This window comes from Hyla sarda, chromosome 7 (assembly GCF_029499605.1).
Source record: "Hyla sarda isolate aHylSar1 chromosome 7, aHylSar1.hap1, whole genome shotgun sequence".
NCBI lineage: Eukaryota > Metazoa > Chordata > Amphibia > Anura > Hylidae > Hyla > Hyla sarda.
In genome coordinates this window covers 116,590,544-116,608,056 of record NC_079195.1, presented here as the reverse complement: position 1 = coordinate 116,608,056, position 17,513 = coordinate 116,590,544, and the positions used below count along the sequence as shown (strand labels likewise).

At 45.6% G+C, this 17,513-nt stretch overlaps 1 protein-coding gene across 7 annotated transcripts in view; it reads left to right on the top strand.

Moving 5' to 3' along the window:
* SEC31B (SEC31 homolog B, COPII coat complex component) overlaps positions 1 to 17,513 on the top strand; it is a 151,345-nt gene that overhangs the window by 80,914 nt on the left and 52,918 nt on the right. For all 7 annotated transcript variants that reach the window (XR_008846356.1, XM_056530523.1, XM_056530527.1 and 4 more), the window contains exon 19: positions 12,369 to 12,527. Coding sequence is in view for 6 of the 7 variants with exons in the window: in XM_056530523.1 (XP_056386498.1) it covers positions 12,369 to 12,527 (159 nt within the window). In the remaining variant the exon portion in view is untranslated. The remainder of the gene's footprint in view (positions 1 to 12,368; positions 12,528 to 17,513) is intronic.

Below are 17,513 nucleotides of genomic sequence, written 5' to 3'. Positions count from 1 at the left end.
GGCACAGACATTGCGTATATGCGCTGTTAACCCCCTCTCGCCAACGGTCAGCGTCTGGGTGGTACCTCATGGGTCCGGGTCCCCCCGGGGCACAGACATTGCGTATATGCGCTGTTAACCCCCTCTCGCCAACGGTCAGCGTCTGGGTGGTACCTCATGGGTCCGGGTCCCCCCTTCTCTGCTCGCCTCGCTCGCGCATAGCAGCTAGGTGTGATGCAGGGATGAAAAGCTGACTGAAGACTTCACTGAAGACTCCTTTAGGTAAGTTCTTCTGACTGAGGTAAGTACTTTCCCCCTTTTTTCCCCAAAGGTACGGACTTGCAACCTCTGGAGACCCCCTGTTTTGGCCCACCCTCAGTTTATGGGGCTTGATCCTACAGGGGCTGCACTATGCTGGGGGAGCAACTACACCTGAGGGGGCATATGTTTATAAGGCGTGTGCTATGAAAATCTTTATTGTGTGTTTGTTGGTGCACTACTCAGCACCTTTATATGCGGCTGTCAGCTGCGGTGCTGCTTCGGCTCGGGCGCTCTCAGCGTCGGCTTATTCCCTGTACTTGCAGCGCCTTATACGCGGCTGCAAGCCGCGGCGCTTCAGCGCTGGCTTACTTTTACTTTCGCCGGCAGCCTCTGCCGGCATTCTGGCCGCCCGCTCCGTTCCCCCGAGCACATATACAGCGAGGCAGGTGCGCTCGGGACAGGGAGCGGGCGCCATGTCAGTTCTTCTTCGGCCGGTCTGTAGCTCCGCCCACTGGGCGGGGGAGCTCTCAGAGGCGCAAAGCAGCGTCCAATCAGCGCCATGGGCGCGATTTTCTATGTGTAGGGGTCGGTTGCTATGTGCCTTGCTACAGGCACGCCCCTCCCTCCCTATTGGCTGTTTTTTTTAAGTCTATCTGGCTGCATGGAGCGAGTTCTCCTCACTGCAGCTGACAGGGGACACAGATCAGGGTGAGAAAGTTTTTTTTACCCCACTATGTCCGTACCCAGGGCTGTCCCTCCCTCTAAACAGAAACCTGGGAATTCAGGGACTTACTATATCTGTAAGCACTGTAATAACAAGATGTCTGGCTCCGCTGAGCCCGCTTGCTCTGCCTGCTCCTCTGCTCCCCCAGACCCCCTGGTGCCCCCTGATGCCCCTTCGGTCCCGGTGGGTTCGGCCGCTCCTCCAGCCTGGGTTTCTTCCCTGACCCAGTATATGGCTGACTAAACCCAAGTCTCCCGTTCGGTGGCTGAGGCCTCCCGCGAAATGGTGTCCGCCTTGAACGGGTCTTCCCTGCGCAGGACCTCTGAGAGGGCCCGCTCTTCGTCTCCTCGTACTTCACGCTCTCACAAGCGTGCTAGGGGTGCCTCGTCTGACACTTCTATTGAGTCTTCGGATAGACGTGAGCGTTCCCCTCGCGAGTCCCGCCCCCCTATCATCTGGGCACAATTGTTGCTCCTCCAGAGGACGTACTCGGAGTCGCCGCTCTGCCAGGCCAGAGCTGCGTACCCGGTCTGGATCGCCCCCCTCCAGAACTGCCTCTACTCATTCACATTCCCCTGGTGAACTAGTGGACGAGGCTTCCGAACCGGCATCTGACCCAGAGGACCGCTCGGACTGCTACGGTGAACTCATTGGTGACAGCCATAAGAGACACCTTTCACTTGGAGGACCCAGGATCTTCGGATGTCAATCCAGGAGTATCCTTTCATCGTGCTAAGCCAGCACCTCAAAGGTTCAGCTCTCACGCTGACTTTGATGACATTCTGGAATCCGCATGGAAACATCCAGACAAGAGATTCCCGGGAGTCAAGACAATTCAAGAACGTTGTCCATTTGACAAGGACTTTGTCACTAAGGTGGCTTCCCCTCCCTCTGTGGACCCACCATCTTGGAAGTCGGACTCCAACCGCTCTGGCTGTTTTGCGCCCAAATCGGGCAACCGCAAACCCACTTCTGCATGAAGTGAGGCCTCCACCCGTGGTTTCTTTGCGGGTGGGAGGTCGTCTCTTGTTTTTCCGAGACATCTGGACCTCACACATTCAGGACTCTTGGGTCAGGGACGTGGTGTCCAACGGTTACCGAATCAAATTTGCTTCCCTCCCGAGGGATCGCTTTTTTCGATCCCGGGCCCTCTTGTCTCCTCCCCTGGCGAAGCAATTTCGTGCGGCTCTCCAGTCTCTGCTTCTCCAGGGGGTGATCTTTCCCGTCCCCCCAGGGGAATGTTTTTGGGGTTTCTATTCAAATCTCTTTGTGGTCCCCAAGAAGGACGGTTCTGTACGAACGACCAATCCTAGACCTCAAGCGTCTCAACCGTCACCTTCTCATCCGCCACTTCCGGATGGAATCTCTCCGCTCAGTGGTGGCGTCCCTGGAACAGGCGGAGTTCCTCTCATCGGTGGACATCAAAGATGCCTACCTCTACGTGCCAATATTTCCGGGCCATCATCGGTACCTCTGTTTTGCGATTCCGAAGGGGCACTTTCAATTTGTAACCCTCCCCTTCGGTCTAGCCACGGCTCCTGGGGTCTTTACAAAGATCCTTGCACCAGTGATGGGCCTGTTGCGGTCGAGAGGAATCTCGGTGATACCCTATCTGGACGACCTTCTCATCAAGGCTCCAACCAGAGCCCAGAATCTGGAGAACCTGGACGTCACTCTCCACACTATGACTCGCTTCCGGTGACTGGCCAATCTTGACAAGTCAGTCCTCCGGCCTACCCAGTCTCTAACCTTTCTGGGGCTTCGATTCGACACGGCCACTGCCCGAATTTGCCTTCCGCCGGACAAACGTCTGGCGCTTCGGGAGGGGGTCTGCTCCCTGCGGACTCAGGTATCAGTCTCCATCCACACTTGTATGGAAGTCCTGGGTCGGATGGTGGCAACTGTGGAGGCTGTACCCTTTGCTCAGTTCCATTACAACTGGCGATTCTCCAACTGGCGATTCTCTCTCGATGGAACAGGTCTCCCCTGTCCCTCGATCGTCAGATTGTTCTCCCTCTCAGGGTCCATCAGTCTCTGCTCTGGTGGCTCCGCTCCCCCCTTCTTCTCCAAGGGCGGTCGTTTCTTCCCCTTCATTGGCAGGTTGTTACGACGGATGCCAGCCTGTCTGGCTGGGGCGGCGTGTTCAGGGATTGGACGGTTCAGGGACTCTGGTCTCCCCAGGAGACCCTTCCGATAAACATTGGAATTACAGGCGATTCTTCTTTGTCTTCTTCATTGGGAGTCCTGTCTTCAGTCCCGTCCTGTCCACGTTCAGTCAGACAACGCCACGGCCGTGGCGTACATAAATCGTCAGGGCGGCACTCGCAGCTTGGCAGCCATGGCCGAGGTGACCAAAATTCTTTACTGGGCGGAGAGCAAGGTTCCGGCCATTTCGGCGATCCACATTTCGGGAGTGCTCAACTGGGAAGCGGACTTCCTCAGTCGGTCCTCGCCCGACCCCGGCGACTGGTCTCTTCACCCGGAGGTCTTCACGCAGCTCTGCGACCTCTGGGGCGTTCTGGACGTGGACCTCTTCGCGTCCCGGCACAATCGGAAAATTCTTCCGTTTGTGTCCAAGTCCCGGGACCCTAAGGCCTTGGCCGTGGATGCCCTAGTGATTCCTTGGGCGGGGTTCGCCCTACCTTATCTGTTCCCTCCTCTTCCGCTCCTTTCCAGGGTGCTGAGGAAGCTCAAGGCAGAGGTCGTTCCCGCACTTCTGGTAGCTCCAGATTGGCCCCGAAGGTCGTGGTACGCCGACGTAGTCAGGCTCTTGGACGACGCTCCTCTGCGCCTTCCGCTCCGCCCGGATCTACTCTTTCAGGGTCCTCTTTGCCACGCCAATTTACAGTCGCTGCATTTGACGGCGTGGCGGTTGAGACCGCGGTTTTGAGCTCCTGCGGGTTCTCTTCCCAAGTCATTCGCACCATGCTCAAGGCTCGTAAGCCCTCCTCCGCAAGAATTTACCACCGTACTTGGCGGTCTTATTTTCGTTGGTGTGAAGCTCAAGACTTCTCCCCGGTGACCTTCCCAGTTCCCCGTATTCTCTCCTTTTTACAGTCGTTGCTGGAACTGGGGTTGTCTCTCAGTTCCCTTAAAGGTCAGGTTTCGGCCCTTGCTGTTCTTTTCCAGCGGCCCCTGGCTTCTAATTCTCATGTCCGGACTTTCCTGCAAGGAGTGGCGCACGCTGTTCCTCCTTATCGGTCACCTTCTCCCCCTTGGGACTTGAATTTGATTCTGAGTGCCCTCCAGGGTGCACCCTTTGAGCCCCTTAGAGAGGTGTCTCTCCGCCTCCTTTCTTGGAAAGTGGCGTTTCTTGTGGCTATCACCTCCATCTGGAGGGTGTCTGAATTGGCAGCTCTTTCCTGCCGTTCTCCATTTCTGGTGATCCACCAGGACAAGGTCGTTTTCTGGTCAGATCCTTCCTTTTTGCCTAAGGTGGTCCCGGCCTTTCATCTCAATGAGGACATTGTCCTCCCGTCCTTTTGTCCTGCTCCCTCTCATCCTAAGGAGCGCTTACTACACAAGCTGGATGTAGTCCGGGCTTTTCGGTCGTATCTCTCCATCACTTCTTCGTTTCGTCAGTGTGATTCCTTTTTCGTCCCTACGGATGGTCGTCGCAAGGGACAACCTGCTTCCAAGGCCACCATTTCTAGGTGGATTCGGTCCGCCATTTCGGAAGCCTATCGCTGTAAGGGGAAGATTCCTCCTTTTCAGGGTGGTGGCTCATTCCACACGTTCTGTTGGGGCATCCTGGGCTCTCCAGAATAGAGCCTCGGCCTCCCAGATTTGCAAGGCAGCTACTTGGTTGTTTTTGCACACTTTCTCGAGGTATTACCGGGTTCATACTTTCATATCGGCTGATGCTAGTCTGGGGCGTAAAGTGTTGCAGGCGGCAGTGGATCGGCCGTCTGCCTGATTACTTATCTGCCCACCCAAGGGACGGCTTTGGTACGTCCCACTGTCTGTGTCCCCCAATGGAGCCGATAGAGAAAAGGAGATTTTTTTAACACTTACCGTAAAATCTCTTTCTCGAAGGATCCATTGGGGGACACATCTCCCACCCTTTTTGTTTTTTTTCCTTTGGTTCTCTGTCCGAGGGTGTGTTCAGTTATGTTTTTTCTTCTGGTTCTCGGACAGTTTTGGGTTTTTCCTTGACCTATTGGTCTCCTCCTATTGCTCTTTAACTTAAACTGACTAGCTCAGAGCCTGAAGGGGGGTATATCCTGCTGGGAGGAGCTGACTTTTTTATTACCATAGTGTCACACATCCTAGAGACAGCAAGATCCTTCAATGGATCCAGCAATGGATCCTTCAAGAAAGAGATTTTACGGTAAGTGTTAAAAAATCTCCTTTTTGAGGTGCTGAGGTGAGCACACATATATATATATATATATATATATATATATATATATGTGTATATATCACGGTTGATGAGTATATCAGTGTTGATGACAACCTTATATAGTAGAGGTCAGATGTATGGAAATATGCAATCAAAGTTGAAGAAAGTACCAGATCTATATTTGTAGATGACTGCCCCACCAGTAAAAATCTTCAAGTAGAAAATGAATGGAGATGACATGTCCAAATATTGATCAAGAGACGGTTCAACTGCCCCTTAGACGATCCGGGTAGATAAGGAGCCTCAGAAAGTGGTGTGGTTGGATAGAACAATGTCCTCCTCAAATGACCAGATGGTCACACCGATAAGTACCCAATAGAAGATGAAAGGCAGGCGCTGGTGATAGAGAGATGACGACGATGACCGGATCTTGTAATATGTCAACAACAAACATATTATAGGGGATTTAACCCTTACCCACCCCCATTTGCGAGGGTCGGGGTTTTTATTTAAAGTCCCATACAAGTCTATGGGAAATATATGTTACTTCATAACTTCCAGACAGCTTGAGATATTTAGATAATACTTGGTCACTTGTTACTTATATGTCCACTTAAAATATAGGATGGTTCATTTAACCCTTACTCACCCCCATTTGTGAGGGTCGGGGTTTTTGTTTAAAGTCCCATGCAAATCAATGAAAAATGTATGTTCCCACATAACGTCCGTACAGCTGGAGATATTTCAATAATACCTGGTACACATATTACTTATATGTGAAATAAAAATATATGATAGTCAAATTAACCCTTACCTACGCCCTTATATAAAAAATGTTTTTTTTTGTTTCAAGTCCTATGCAAGTATATGGGACTTCCAGTACCTTACTCCACATGCCCTGCTCTGCATCTCCTGGTAAATGTGTCAGTCCGGCTTGCAGGCCGCACCCCATCTCACAAAGACACACCCACTATGTAAGCCTCACCCCTTTTTATCTACCCTTTTTGTGCATTGGTCTGGCTTGCAAATCACGCCCAGTCCCACAAAGCCACGTCCCCTTCAATTTTCAGCTTACAATATCTTCATCACAAATCAGTCCCACCTGAGGACAGGAAATGAGGAGGATGGGACATAAGGAAGGGATATGATGTCGAGATATGAGGTCGGGATATGAAGACGGGATGTGAGATCGGGATATGGTGACGGGATATTATTTCGAGATAGGAGGACGGGATATGAGAATGGGATATGAGGTCGAGATAGAAGGTCAGGGTATGAGGATGGGATAGGAGGTCGAGATAGGAGGATGGGATATTAGGTCAGGATAGGAGGACGGGCTATGAGGACGGGATATGAGTTCGGGATAGGAGGACGGGATATGGGGTTGGAATAAGACAACAATATATGAAGATGGGATATGAAGTCAAAAGATTCCTCCTTTTTGTTGATTTTCCTCCCCAACAAGGATTAGGAAGGAAAAAACGGGCAACGCTGGGTACTCAGCTAGTGTATGTGTATGTGTGTATATATATATATATATATATATATATATATATGTGTATATATATATATATATATATATATATATATATATATATAATCTCTCAATGGCCCGCATTTATCATTGTAGGTGTAAGTGAAGCATTTTTTTACACCTTTTTTTGTGTGCTGGTAATGGGTTGGAGTACCAAATTTATTAAATGGTCAAAGAGCATTTGATAAATTTTGTGCAGGTCACATTTTCTGAAATTTCTCTCTTCACCTACACCAAAAAGCTACACCATGTCTGGGCTGGTGTCGTTTTAAAGACTTTTCAGTGGCTTTGCGCCTTTTTTGATCCTTTTCACAAAAAGGCGCAGTTGATAAAACCCTTCTATATCATGTCTATTGCCAAAATTAGTGGATTGCAACTCAAAATCAGCAGAAATGTGTAAACAAAAAGGGGCAAAAAAAGTAGCAGAACCCCTGCTTGCTCCTTTTTTGTGGACACAAAAAAACTGTCTAAAGACAATTATAAATGTGGGCCTGTGTGTGTGTGTGTTCCAGCATCACAGCCAAACGGCTAAAGATATTAACATGAAACTTGGCACACATGTTACTTATATGTCAGCAACAAACATAGCATAGGTGATTTAACCCTTACTCCCCCCCCCCCCCCCCCCCCATTTGCCAGGATCTAGGTTTTTGTTTGAAGTCCCATACAAGTCTATGGGAAATATATGTTACTCCATAACTTCCAAATGGCTGGAGATATTTCGATAATACTTGGTCACATGTTACTTATATGTCCACTTAAAATATAGGACAGTTAATTTAACCCTTAACTACCCCTATTTGTGAGGGTCGGGGTTTTTGTTTAAAGTCCCATGCAAATCAATGGGATATGTATGTTCCCACATAACTTCCGTACGGCTGGAGATATTTCAATAATATCTGGTACACATATTACCGGTCAGGATATGGGCTTGGGATATGACAAAAATATATGAGGATGGGATATGAAGTCAAAAGCTTCCTCCTTATTTTATTTTCCTCCCCAACAAGGATTAGGAAGGAAAAACCGGACAATGCCGGGTACTCAGCTAGTGTGTGTGTGTGTGTGTGTGTGTGTGTGTGTGTGTGTGTGTGTGTATATATATATATATATATATATATATATATATATATATATATATATGATGTGTATATATACACACACACTGTATGTATATGTGTTTCTCTCCCTCTCTCCTCCCCCTCTCCCCCCTTTGGAATTATATGGATTTCTGCAAAAATTGGTCATAAAATGTGATCTGATCTTCATCTAAGTCACAACAATAGACAGTCACAGTCTGCTTAAACTAATAACACACAAAGAATTAAATGTTACCATGTTTTTATTGAACACACCATGTAAACAGTCACAGTGCAGGTGGAAAAAGTATGTGAACCCTTCGATTTAGCCCATTTTCACCTTAAGGACCCAGGCATTTTTTGCACATTTTACCACTGTCCCTTTAAGCATTAATAATTCTGGGATGCTTTTACTTTTCATTCTGATTCCGAGATTGTTTTTTCGTGACATATTCTACTTTGTTAGTGGTAAATTTCCGTTGATACTTGCATCGTTTCTTGGTGAAAAATTCTAATATTTGATGAAAATTTCATCCAAAATTTGAAAATGTTGCTTTTTTTTTTTTTACCTTGAAGCTCTCTGCTTATAAGGAAAATGGACATTCCAAATAAATTATATATTGATTAACATATACAATATGTCTACTTTATGTTTACATCATAAAATTGACATGTTTTTACTTTTGGAAGACATCAGAGGGCTTCAAAGTTCAGCAGCAATTTTCCAATTTTTCACAACATTTTTAAAATCAGAATTTTTCAGGGACCAGTTCAGTTTTGAAGTGGATTTAAAGGGCCTTCATATTAGAAATATCCCATAAATGACCCCATTATAAAAACTCTACACCTCAAAGTATTCAAAATGACATTCAGAAAGTGTGTTAACCCTTTAGGTGTTTCACATGAATAGCAGCAATGTGAAGGAGGAAATTCTAAATCTTCATTTTTTACACTCTCATGTTCTTGTAGACCCAGTTTTTGAATTTTTACAAGGCGTAAAAGGAGAGAAATCTTCCTAAAATTTGTAACCCAATTTCTCTCGACTAAGGAAATACCTCATGTGTATGTCAAGTGCTCTGTGGGTGCACTACAAGACTCCGAAGGGAAGGAGCAACAATGGGATTTTGGAGAGTGATTTTTTTCTGAAATGGTTTTTGGGGGGCATGTCTCATTTAGGAAGCCCCTATGGTGCCAGAACAGCAAAGAAAACCCTGCATGGCATACTAATTTAGGAACTACACCCCTCAAGGAACGTAACAAGCAGTACAGTGAGCCTTAACACCCCATGGGTGTTTGATAAATGTTCATTAAAGTGGGATGTGAAAAGGAAAAATTTGATTTTTTACACAAAAATGCTGGGGTTACCCCAATTTTTAAATTTTCACAAGTGGTAACAGGAGAAAATATCACCTTAAATTTGTAAATACATTTCTTTGGAGTAAGGACATGCCTCATATCTGGACATAAACAGCTCTGCGGGTGCACACCAGGTCTCGGAAGAGCAGGAGCACAGTCAGGGGCCTTGAGCATTTACATAGCTGCCTATGGAGCCAGAACAGCGGGACCCCCCCCCCCCCTCAAGGAGCATTACATGGGGTACCCTAAGTTACTAAAGTGGGGTACAGTGGGACATAAAATGATAAAACAGGTTATGTTTTACCAGAGTATAGCCAAAACTAAAAAATATGCCCACCCCAAAACCTATTCTCTGAATCATCATTCTGGGAATGTGATGTGTGTGGCCGTCCCTAACCTGTTGCCTCAAATGCGCAGCCCGCTCAGGTGGAAATAGAGCGCTGCGCATTTAAGGCAACATAAAAATAAACTCCCCGGTCATAGTGACCCATGACCCATTTTTGGAAAAAAATACCCCCAGAGGTCTTATGATTTATTTTTGATGAAAGTTTTTTTTGGGAAATTTAGTGGTTTACATTTTTTTTTTAAGTACCAAGGAGCCAGGGCGTACCCATATGCAGGGTCTCAATCGTGTTGAGGTCAAGACTCTGACTGGACCAATCCAGAAGGCGTATTTTCTTCTGTTTAAGCCATTCTGTTGTTGATTTACTTCTATGCTTTGGGTCGTTGTCCTGTTGCAAAACCCATCTTCTGTTGAGCTTCAGCTGGTGGACAGATGGCCTTAAAGAGTACCTGTCATCAACTAAACTTTCCCTGATCCCCTTCCCCATCTGTCTCTATGCCTATCCCTGTGTTTATTGAGGTTTAAAACACTGTGGAAATACCTTTTTTTTATCCCTCTTCATTAGCTCAGGAGCACTGTCTTTCTGAGGGGTGGAAGGAGGCGGGTCCCAGCAGGCATGATGTCACATGAAGCCTGTCTGAAACTCTGCTTCTGCCAGTCTTCCTGTGTGCTGCTCTCCCTCTGCAGCAGTGTTTCCCAACCAGGGTACCTCCAGCTGTTGCAAAACTACAACTCCCAGCATGCCCAGACAGCTGTGCATACAGACTAAGTACAGGGGAGGGACGCAGCCTGTATCTCTCTCTCTCTCTCTCACACTCTCACTATCCTATGTCTCTCTCTCTCTCCTATGTCTCTCTCTCTCCTATGTCTCTCTGCACTAAAAAGTCAATGCTGAGAACCAGGGGCGGTGGGGGCAATTACAGAGGCAGTAATTAAGATGAATGTCAGGGTGGGGGGGGGGGTGGGCACAGAGCAGGGAGTGCAGTGAGATAATACAATGTATAAGATAACGTGTGGTGAGGGGCAGGGAGAACACAGAGCAGGGGGGAGGGGGAGGTGACTGGCCTCTGTTATATGAGAGGCATGTGCAGGCTTGTAGCTCACAGGAGAGTACTGAATTTCCTGTGGAAGGACCAGAGCCCTTTCAGCATTAGTCCTAAAAGCTGTACACTTACTATGAAAAGCATAGGAAGCTGCCTGCAGACCAGGCATAGAAGAGAGACCCCTAGTGGCCAAAAGTATAAAATAAAAAAACTGGTATAAATATTAATATTTTTTTAATGAAGATATATTACAATATGTCTTCATTAATGATTATGAACAACATATTAAACGTTTTTGTTGATGACAGGTACTCTTCTAATTCTCCTGCAAAATGTCTTGATAAACTTGGGAATTCATTTTTTCTTCGATGATAGCAATCTGTCCAGGCCCTGACACAGCAAAGCAGCCCCAAACCATGATGCTCCCACCACCATACTTCACAGTTGGGAGGAGGTTTTGATGTTGGTGTGCTGGGCCTCTTTTTCTCAGGCAATGCTTCTTGTGAAAAGCAAACACAGAACTGGTGAGTGTTTTTTTTTATAGGGCAGCTGTAACCAACACCTCCAATCTCCCCTCATTGATTGGACTCAAGTTGGATGACACCTCACTCCAATTAACTCTTGGAGATGTCATTGGTCTAGGGGTTCACATACTTTTTCCACCTGCACTGTGAATGTTGACATGGAGTGTTCAATAAAAACATGGTAACATTTAATTATTTGTGTTTTATTAGTTTAAGCAGACTGTGATTGTCTATTGTTGAGACTTAGATGAAGATCAGATCAAATTTTTTGACCAATTTGTGCAGAAATCCATCGAATTCCAAAGGGTTCACATACTTTTTCTTGCAACTGTATATGTATAATAGATAGATCATTGGGTGATCTGTTATGGCTCTGTACAACTTATAATACAGTACAGTGATGTGGATCAGTCCTTATTTGCACAGTGGTGGTAAAAAGTTTATTTTATGTACTTTTTTGTTGGGGGGGGGGGGTGACTTTCTGGTGACAGTAGTGTTAAAGAATTGTGGCCAGTTACATCACTTAGCTAATACTGTGGCCCCATCATTTTAAGGGCTGCTGGGGATTCTGGCAGTCAGTCCTTTACTATAAGTACCTAAGGCTTTTTCTAGCTACTTACTTTGGTGGGAAAACTATTAAAGGGGTACTCCACTGGGGAATTTTTTTTTATTTTATTCAACTGGTGCCAGAAAGTTCCAGTACTTATCAGCTGCTGTTATTATCCACAGAAAGTTCTTTTCTTTTTGAATTTCATTTCTGTCTGACCACAGTGCTCTCTGCTGACACCTCTGTCTATTTTTGGAACTGTCTAGAGCAGGAGAGGTTTGCTATGGGGATTTGCTCCTACTCTGGACTGTTCCTGACATGGACAGAGGTGGCAGCAGAGAGCACTGTGTTCAGGCAGAAAGGAAATTCAAAAAGAAAATAACTTCCTGTGGATCATTACAGCAGCTGAAAAGTACTGGAAGGATTAAGATTTTTTAATAGATGTAATTTACAAATCTGTTTTAACTTTCAGGCACCAGTTGATTTAAATGTTTTCCAGTGGAGTACCCCTTTATCTTATAAGTCCTTTCTAAACTGATGATTTTTCTTAGAGAAAGATGCATAGAACTTTCTTTACAGCATCTGCTGTTGGTGTTTTAGGAAAGAAATTTTATAACTTGTTCTTTATCGCTTTAGAGTACAGTATGTGAACTTCGAGATCGTCTTTTGAATGCTCAGGGACAGGCTGCAAATAGGCAGAAAAATCCTTTAAAGACAACAAGTACCTATCCATCACCTACTGCCAAACCAAGCAGAGCATCAGAAGGCTTCTTGTACAAAGAAGGAAGCAAACAGGTTTGTATTTGATGCCTCGTAAATCCGTATGTGACAACTTCACAATTTTTAAAACCACAAGTGAAATATGGCATTGAGAGATTTGTGCTACTGAGTTTAAAGCAGTAGGTGGCAGTACTGTGATATGTCATGCTGCACATGCTTTTTTTTTTTTTTCCTTACCAATTGTTTTATATATTGAAAATCTACATCCTTAGTTGTGGACTATTTATTAAATGCATACACGTTTAAGTAGCACAGCAGCTATGGGTTTCATAATCAGAGTTTTTAGCATTCCTACCTTCCTATACAGAGTAACTTGCAGCATTATGCAAATTTTACTTTTATGATTTTAATCTTTATCCTTTATTGGTGAAATGCTATACAAAAGTTAACACTGATTGTAAAACCATTTTTTAGTTTAACTGACACCTCTGTACAAGACAGACACCATTAGCTACGACATAAGATGTAACAGACATTACTTTTACTTACTTTGCCTGCCGTTTGTATACTGATATCCACGCTGTCTTGTAAATCTGGTGAACGGCCAGAGAGGCAGCCAAGTCGCAGAAGCACACATTCTCACCCCTGCACTGTTTTCATGAATTACCAGACAGTCTGGATAAAAGTATACAAACCAAGGCAAAGTAAGTAAAAGTACGGTCTGTTAATCTCATTATTCTTTAACTATTAGTATCTGCACCTACGTACCACCTTCTGCTTGCTGTGTCTTAGTGGGATCAAACAAATGCCGACACCGTTCCTCTGCCAATAGCACCTACATTGTTCACATATGAGCATCAGAACTAGCCCATAAAGCAATAGTAGAAAATGCCCACGTCTGAAAAACCAGATTCTCTTGCTGACAGGTGCTTGTGCATCCATTACCTGGGAAAGAGAGAACACCAAGATGTACTATAGGAACCAGAAATGGACAGTGTGATGTTCTCAGCACTGTTCTGCTAGGTGTTCTGGATTAAAGGGGTACTCCAGTGCTGAACACGGGATAGGGATAATTGTACGATCGCGGGTGGTCCCAACCATGTTCTTTCCATGCACAGAGCAACCTCCGCTGCATGCACAAATTACTGTCAACCACAGCATGAAGCTGCACCGAAGTACACCTTTAATTTATTTATTTTATCTATTTATTTTATTTATTTATATAGCGCCCACAGATTCTGCAGCGCTTACAATTATGGGGTACAAACAAAGACAAGTATCAGACTTAATATTACACAATAACTATTCAAACAAGAGGTGTGGGGATATGTTGAGGCCAATTAGAGAATGTTATAGGCCTGTCTGAAGAGATGTGTTTTTAGGCCACGTTTGAAACTATGGATGTTGTTGTTGAGTCTGAGGGATTGAGGGATAGCATTCCAGAGAACCGGTGCAGCACGAGTGAAGTCTTGGAGACGGGAGTGAGAAGTTCAGATTATAGAAGATGTTAGTGTGAGATAATTAGCAGATCGGAGAGAACGTGTAGGATGGTAGACAGAGATGAGAGAGGAGATGTAGGGAGGTGCAGCATTGTGGAGAGCTTTGTGTGTGAGACTGGGGATTTTGTACTGTATTCTGGACTGAATTGGTAACCAGTGTAGTGACTGGCACAGGGAGGAGGCTTCTGTGTAGCGGCTGGAGAGGAAGATGAGTCTGGCTGCGGCATTTAGGATGGACTGGAGAGGAGAGAGTTTGGAGAAAGGAAGGCCTATTAGTAAATAGTTACAGTAGTCGAGGCGGGAGTGAATCAAAGCAATAATAAGAGTTTTAGCAGTTTCAGTAGTGAGAAACGGGCAGATTCTGGAAATGTTTTTGATATGCAGGTGACAAGAACGTGAAAGGGACTGAATATGGGGAGTGAAAGACAGATCAGAGTCAAGTATAACTCCAAGACAGCGAGCCTGCTGCCCGGGAGTAATGGTTCCACATACCGAGATGGAAATGTCAGGGTTAGGCACAGTATCAGTTGATGGAGAAAAAACAAGAAGTTCTGTTTTAGAAAGATTTAGTTTCAGATATAAAGAGGACATGATGTCTGAGACGGCAGAGAGACAGTCACTGATATTCTGTAGGAGTGCAGGGGTGATGTTGGAGGAAGAGGTATAGAGTTGGGTGTCATCAGCATAGAGGTGGTACTGGAAACCAAATCTACTGATTGTTTTTCCAATGGGGGATGTGTAGAGTGAAAAGAGTAGAGGACCCAGGACCGATCCCTGGGGAACTCCGACAGTAAGGGGAAGAGGAAAAGAAGTAGAGCCAGAAAACGAGACGCTAAAGGAGCGGCCAGAGAGATAGGAGGAAAACCAGGCGAGAGCAGAGTCCTTGAAACCGATTGAGCGGAGACTACTGAGGAGGAGTTGGTGATCCACAGTGTCAAAAGCCGCAGACAGGTCCAAGAGAATCAGTAAAGAGAAATTGCCATTTGATTTGGCCGTCAAAAGATCGTTAGTGACTTTGGTTAGGGCCGTTTCTGTGGAGTGAAGGGAGCGGAAACCAGACTGTAAGGGGTCAAGGAGAGAGTTCTCGGAAAGATAGCGGACAAGGCGGGAGTAGACCTAGTGTTCCAGGAGTTTGGAGATAAAGGGGAGATTAGAGACGGGTCGATAGTTGGCTGCACAGGACGGGTCCAGAGATGTTTTTTTCAATAGTGGGGTTATGATAGAGTGTTTGAAGGAGGAGGGAAAGACCCCAGAAGAGAGGGAGAGCTTAAAGATTTTAGTTAGGTGACAGCTGATAGCAGGGGAGAGAGACTGGATGAGGTGTGAAGGCATGGGGTCACTAGAGCAGGTAGTGGGGCGGGCAGAGAGGAGCCTGGAAACCTCATCCTCCGTTACAGGCTCAAAAACTGAGAATGATGAAGAGGAGACGTGGCTGGGAATTGGATCAGAACTTTTAGGGGACTGGGAGAGGATTTCATCACGAATGTCATCGATTTTAGTTTTTAAATATTTGGCCACGTCTTCAGCACAGAGATCAGTGATTGGGGTCTGTACTTTAGGCCGAAGGAGAGAGTTGAACGTGTCAAAAAGGCGTTTTGGGTTGTTAGACAGAGAGGAGATGAGGGAGGTAAAATATGTTTGTTTGGCGAGATGAAGAGCGGAGTAATTGGATTTAAGCATTACTTTATAGTGCAGATAGTCTGAAGAAGTCTTAGTTTTCCTCCACAGACGTTCAGCACACCTAGAGCATCGCCTGAGAAAGCGGGTTGTTAGAGTGTGCCAGGGTTGCTGCCGTCTGTGTCGGGAGGTTCGTGTTATAGAGGGTGCCATTTGATCCAGGGTAGACCTTAGGGTGTCATGTTAATGTTTGGCTGCTAGATTAGGGCAGGAGAGAGAAGAGATTGGTGATTGTGAAGATTGTAGAATGTCTATCAATTGACTGGTGTTTATGGCACGCAGGTTTCTGTAAGTGTACAAGGTTGGAATGTCTGGGAGAGGATAGGAGTTACTGATAGAGAAAGAGAGAAGGTTGTGGTCAGAGAGCTCAAAAGGAGAATTAGTGAATTTAGAGACAGAGCAAAGTCTAGAGAAGATCAAGTCCAGTGTATTCCCATCCTTGTGTGTGGGAGAGTCAGTAAGCTGTGAAAGGGCAAAGGAGGAGGTTAGAGACAGAAGCCGAGAGGCAGAAGAGGAGATTGGGGTATCAATGGGGATATTAAAATCACCCATGATGAGTGTAGGTGTTTCTGAGGAAAGAAAGTCAGGGAGCCATGTGGCAAAATGATCCAGGAACATTTGGGGAGGACCAGGAGGACGATAGATGACCGCCACTCAATGGGTGGAAGAGCCTGAGGGTGTGAACCTCAAAAAAGGGAAATGTGAGTGAGGGTAATGGGGGGATGACTTTAATGTGAATTTTACTTTGACATCTAAACAAGGTTGCAGACCAAGAACACCCGTTCATTACAACAGCTTTACATAAATGTATTGATCTCATCCGGCAGTATAATATTTCCTGCTGTACAAATTGTTCAGGAATGAATTGAGGAGCATGAGAAACTTTCATGGTGTTCACTTGGCTTTCACATTCTCCAAAAGTTTTTCAGGCATAAAAAAATGTCTCCATGGCGGTGGGTGTTGTAAAAAAATAAGCCTGCTGCACTCACTTGGTTCCCTCAGTCTCCGCACCGTCACTTCTGGTCCTCCACTGCGCACCGATTCTTCTTGGTTCCTCTGATGTACTAATCCCAAAAGAACTGCCATGTTCAGCCAATCACTGACTAAGGCTGGACAATACTCTGTCCACTGATTGGCTGAGGGGGCTGTTCCTGTGGGCTCAGGATATCACAGAAACCAGAAAGTGGAGTCAAGCCAAGGACTTGGAGCATCGGTATGGCAGTTGCAAGGACTCAGGTGTAGGGGAGTATAGTTTTATTATTTTTAGTATCAAACCAAGTAAGTTTATTGAGAATTGCAATAAAAATTATACATTAGAAATGGGGACATCTGGGATGCAACCGAGGCATAGAAAGTAATAGTAGAATGAACATAAAAACATTCCAAAACAAAAAGAAATAACAAACAAGACATGCCCTAAATTGTATAGTACAAAAGAGTATGCCATCTCCAAGTGAAAAATATTAGTACAATGACATGTAATACCTGAGATCAGGACAATGAGAGGAGGATAACCAGGGCTCCCACACCTGCGGAAATATATCAACCCCATCCTCCCTCATAGCCAAGAGCTTTTCACAGAGAACTATAATGTTAACCCATTCAATGAAAGCTTCTCAGGAGAGATCAGGTTGTTTCCATCTAGAGGCAATATGGATCCGTGCTGCCAACAACACAAGATTAGATAATCGAAACAATCTAAATGGCATACGGGCATATGGGATGGCTTATCACTTAATAATAAGGCAGAAAGAAGGGGTGAAAGGGCAAGTACAACCCATCAGGTCTCACAAAAGGTCCACAATTCTCTTCCAGCAAGCTTGAACAACAGGGTAACTCCACCACATATGATACATATTGCCTATGTGGGAACAATCTCGGAAAC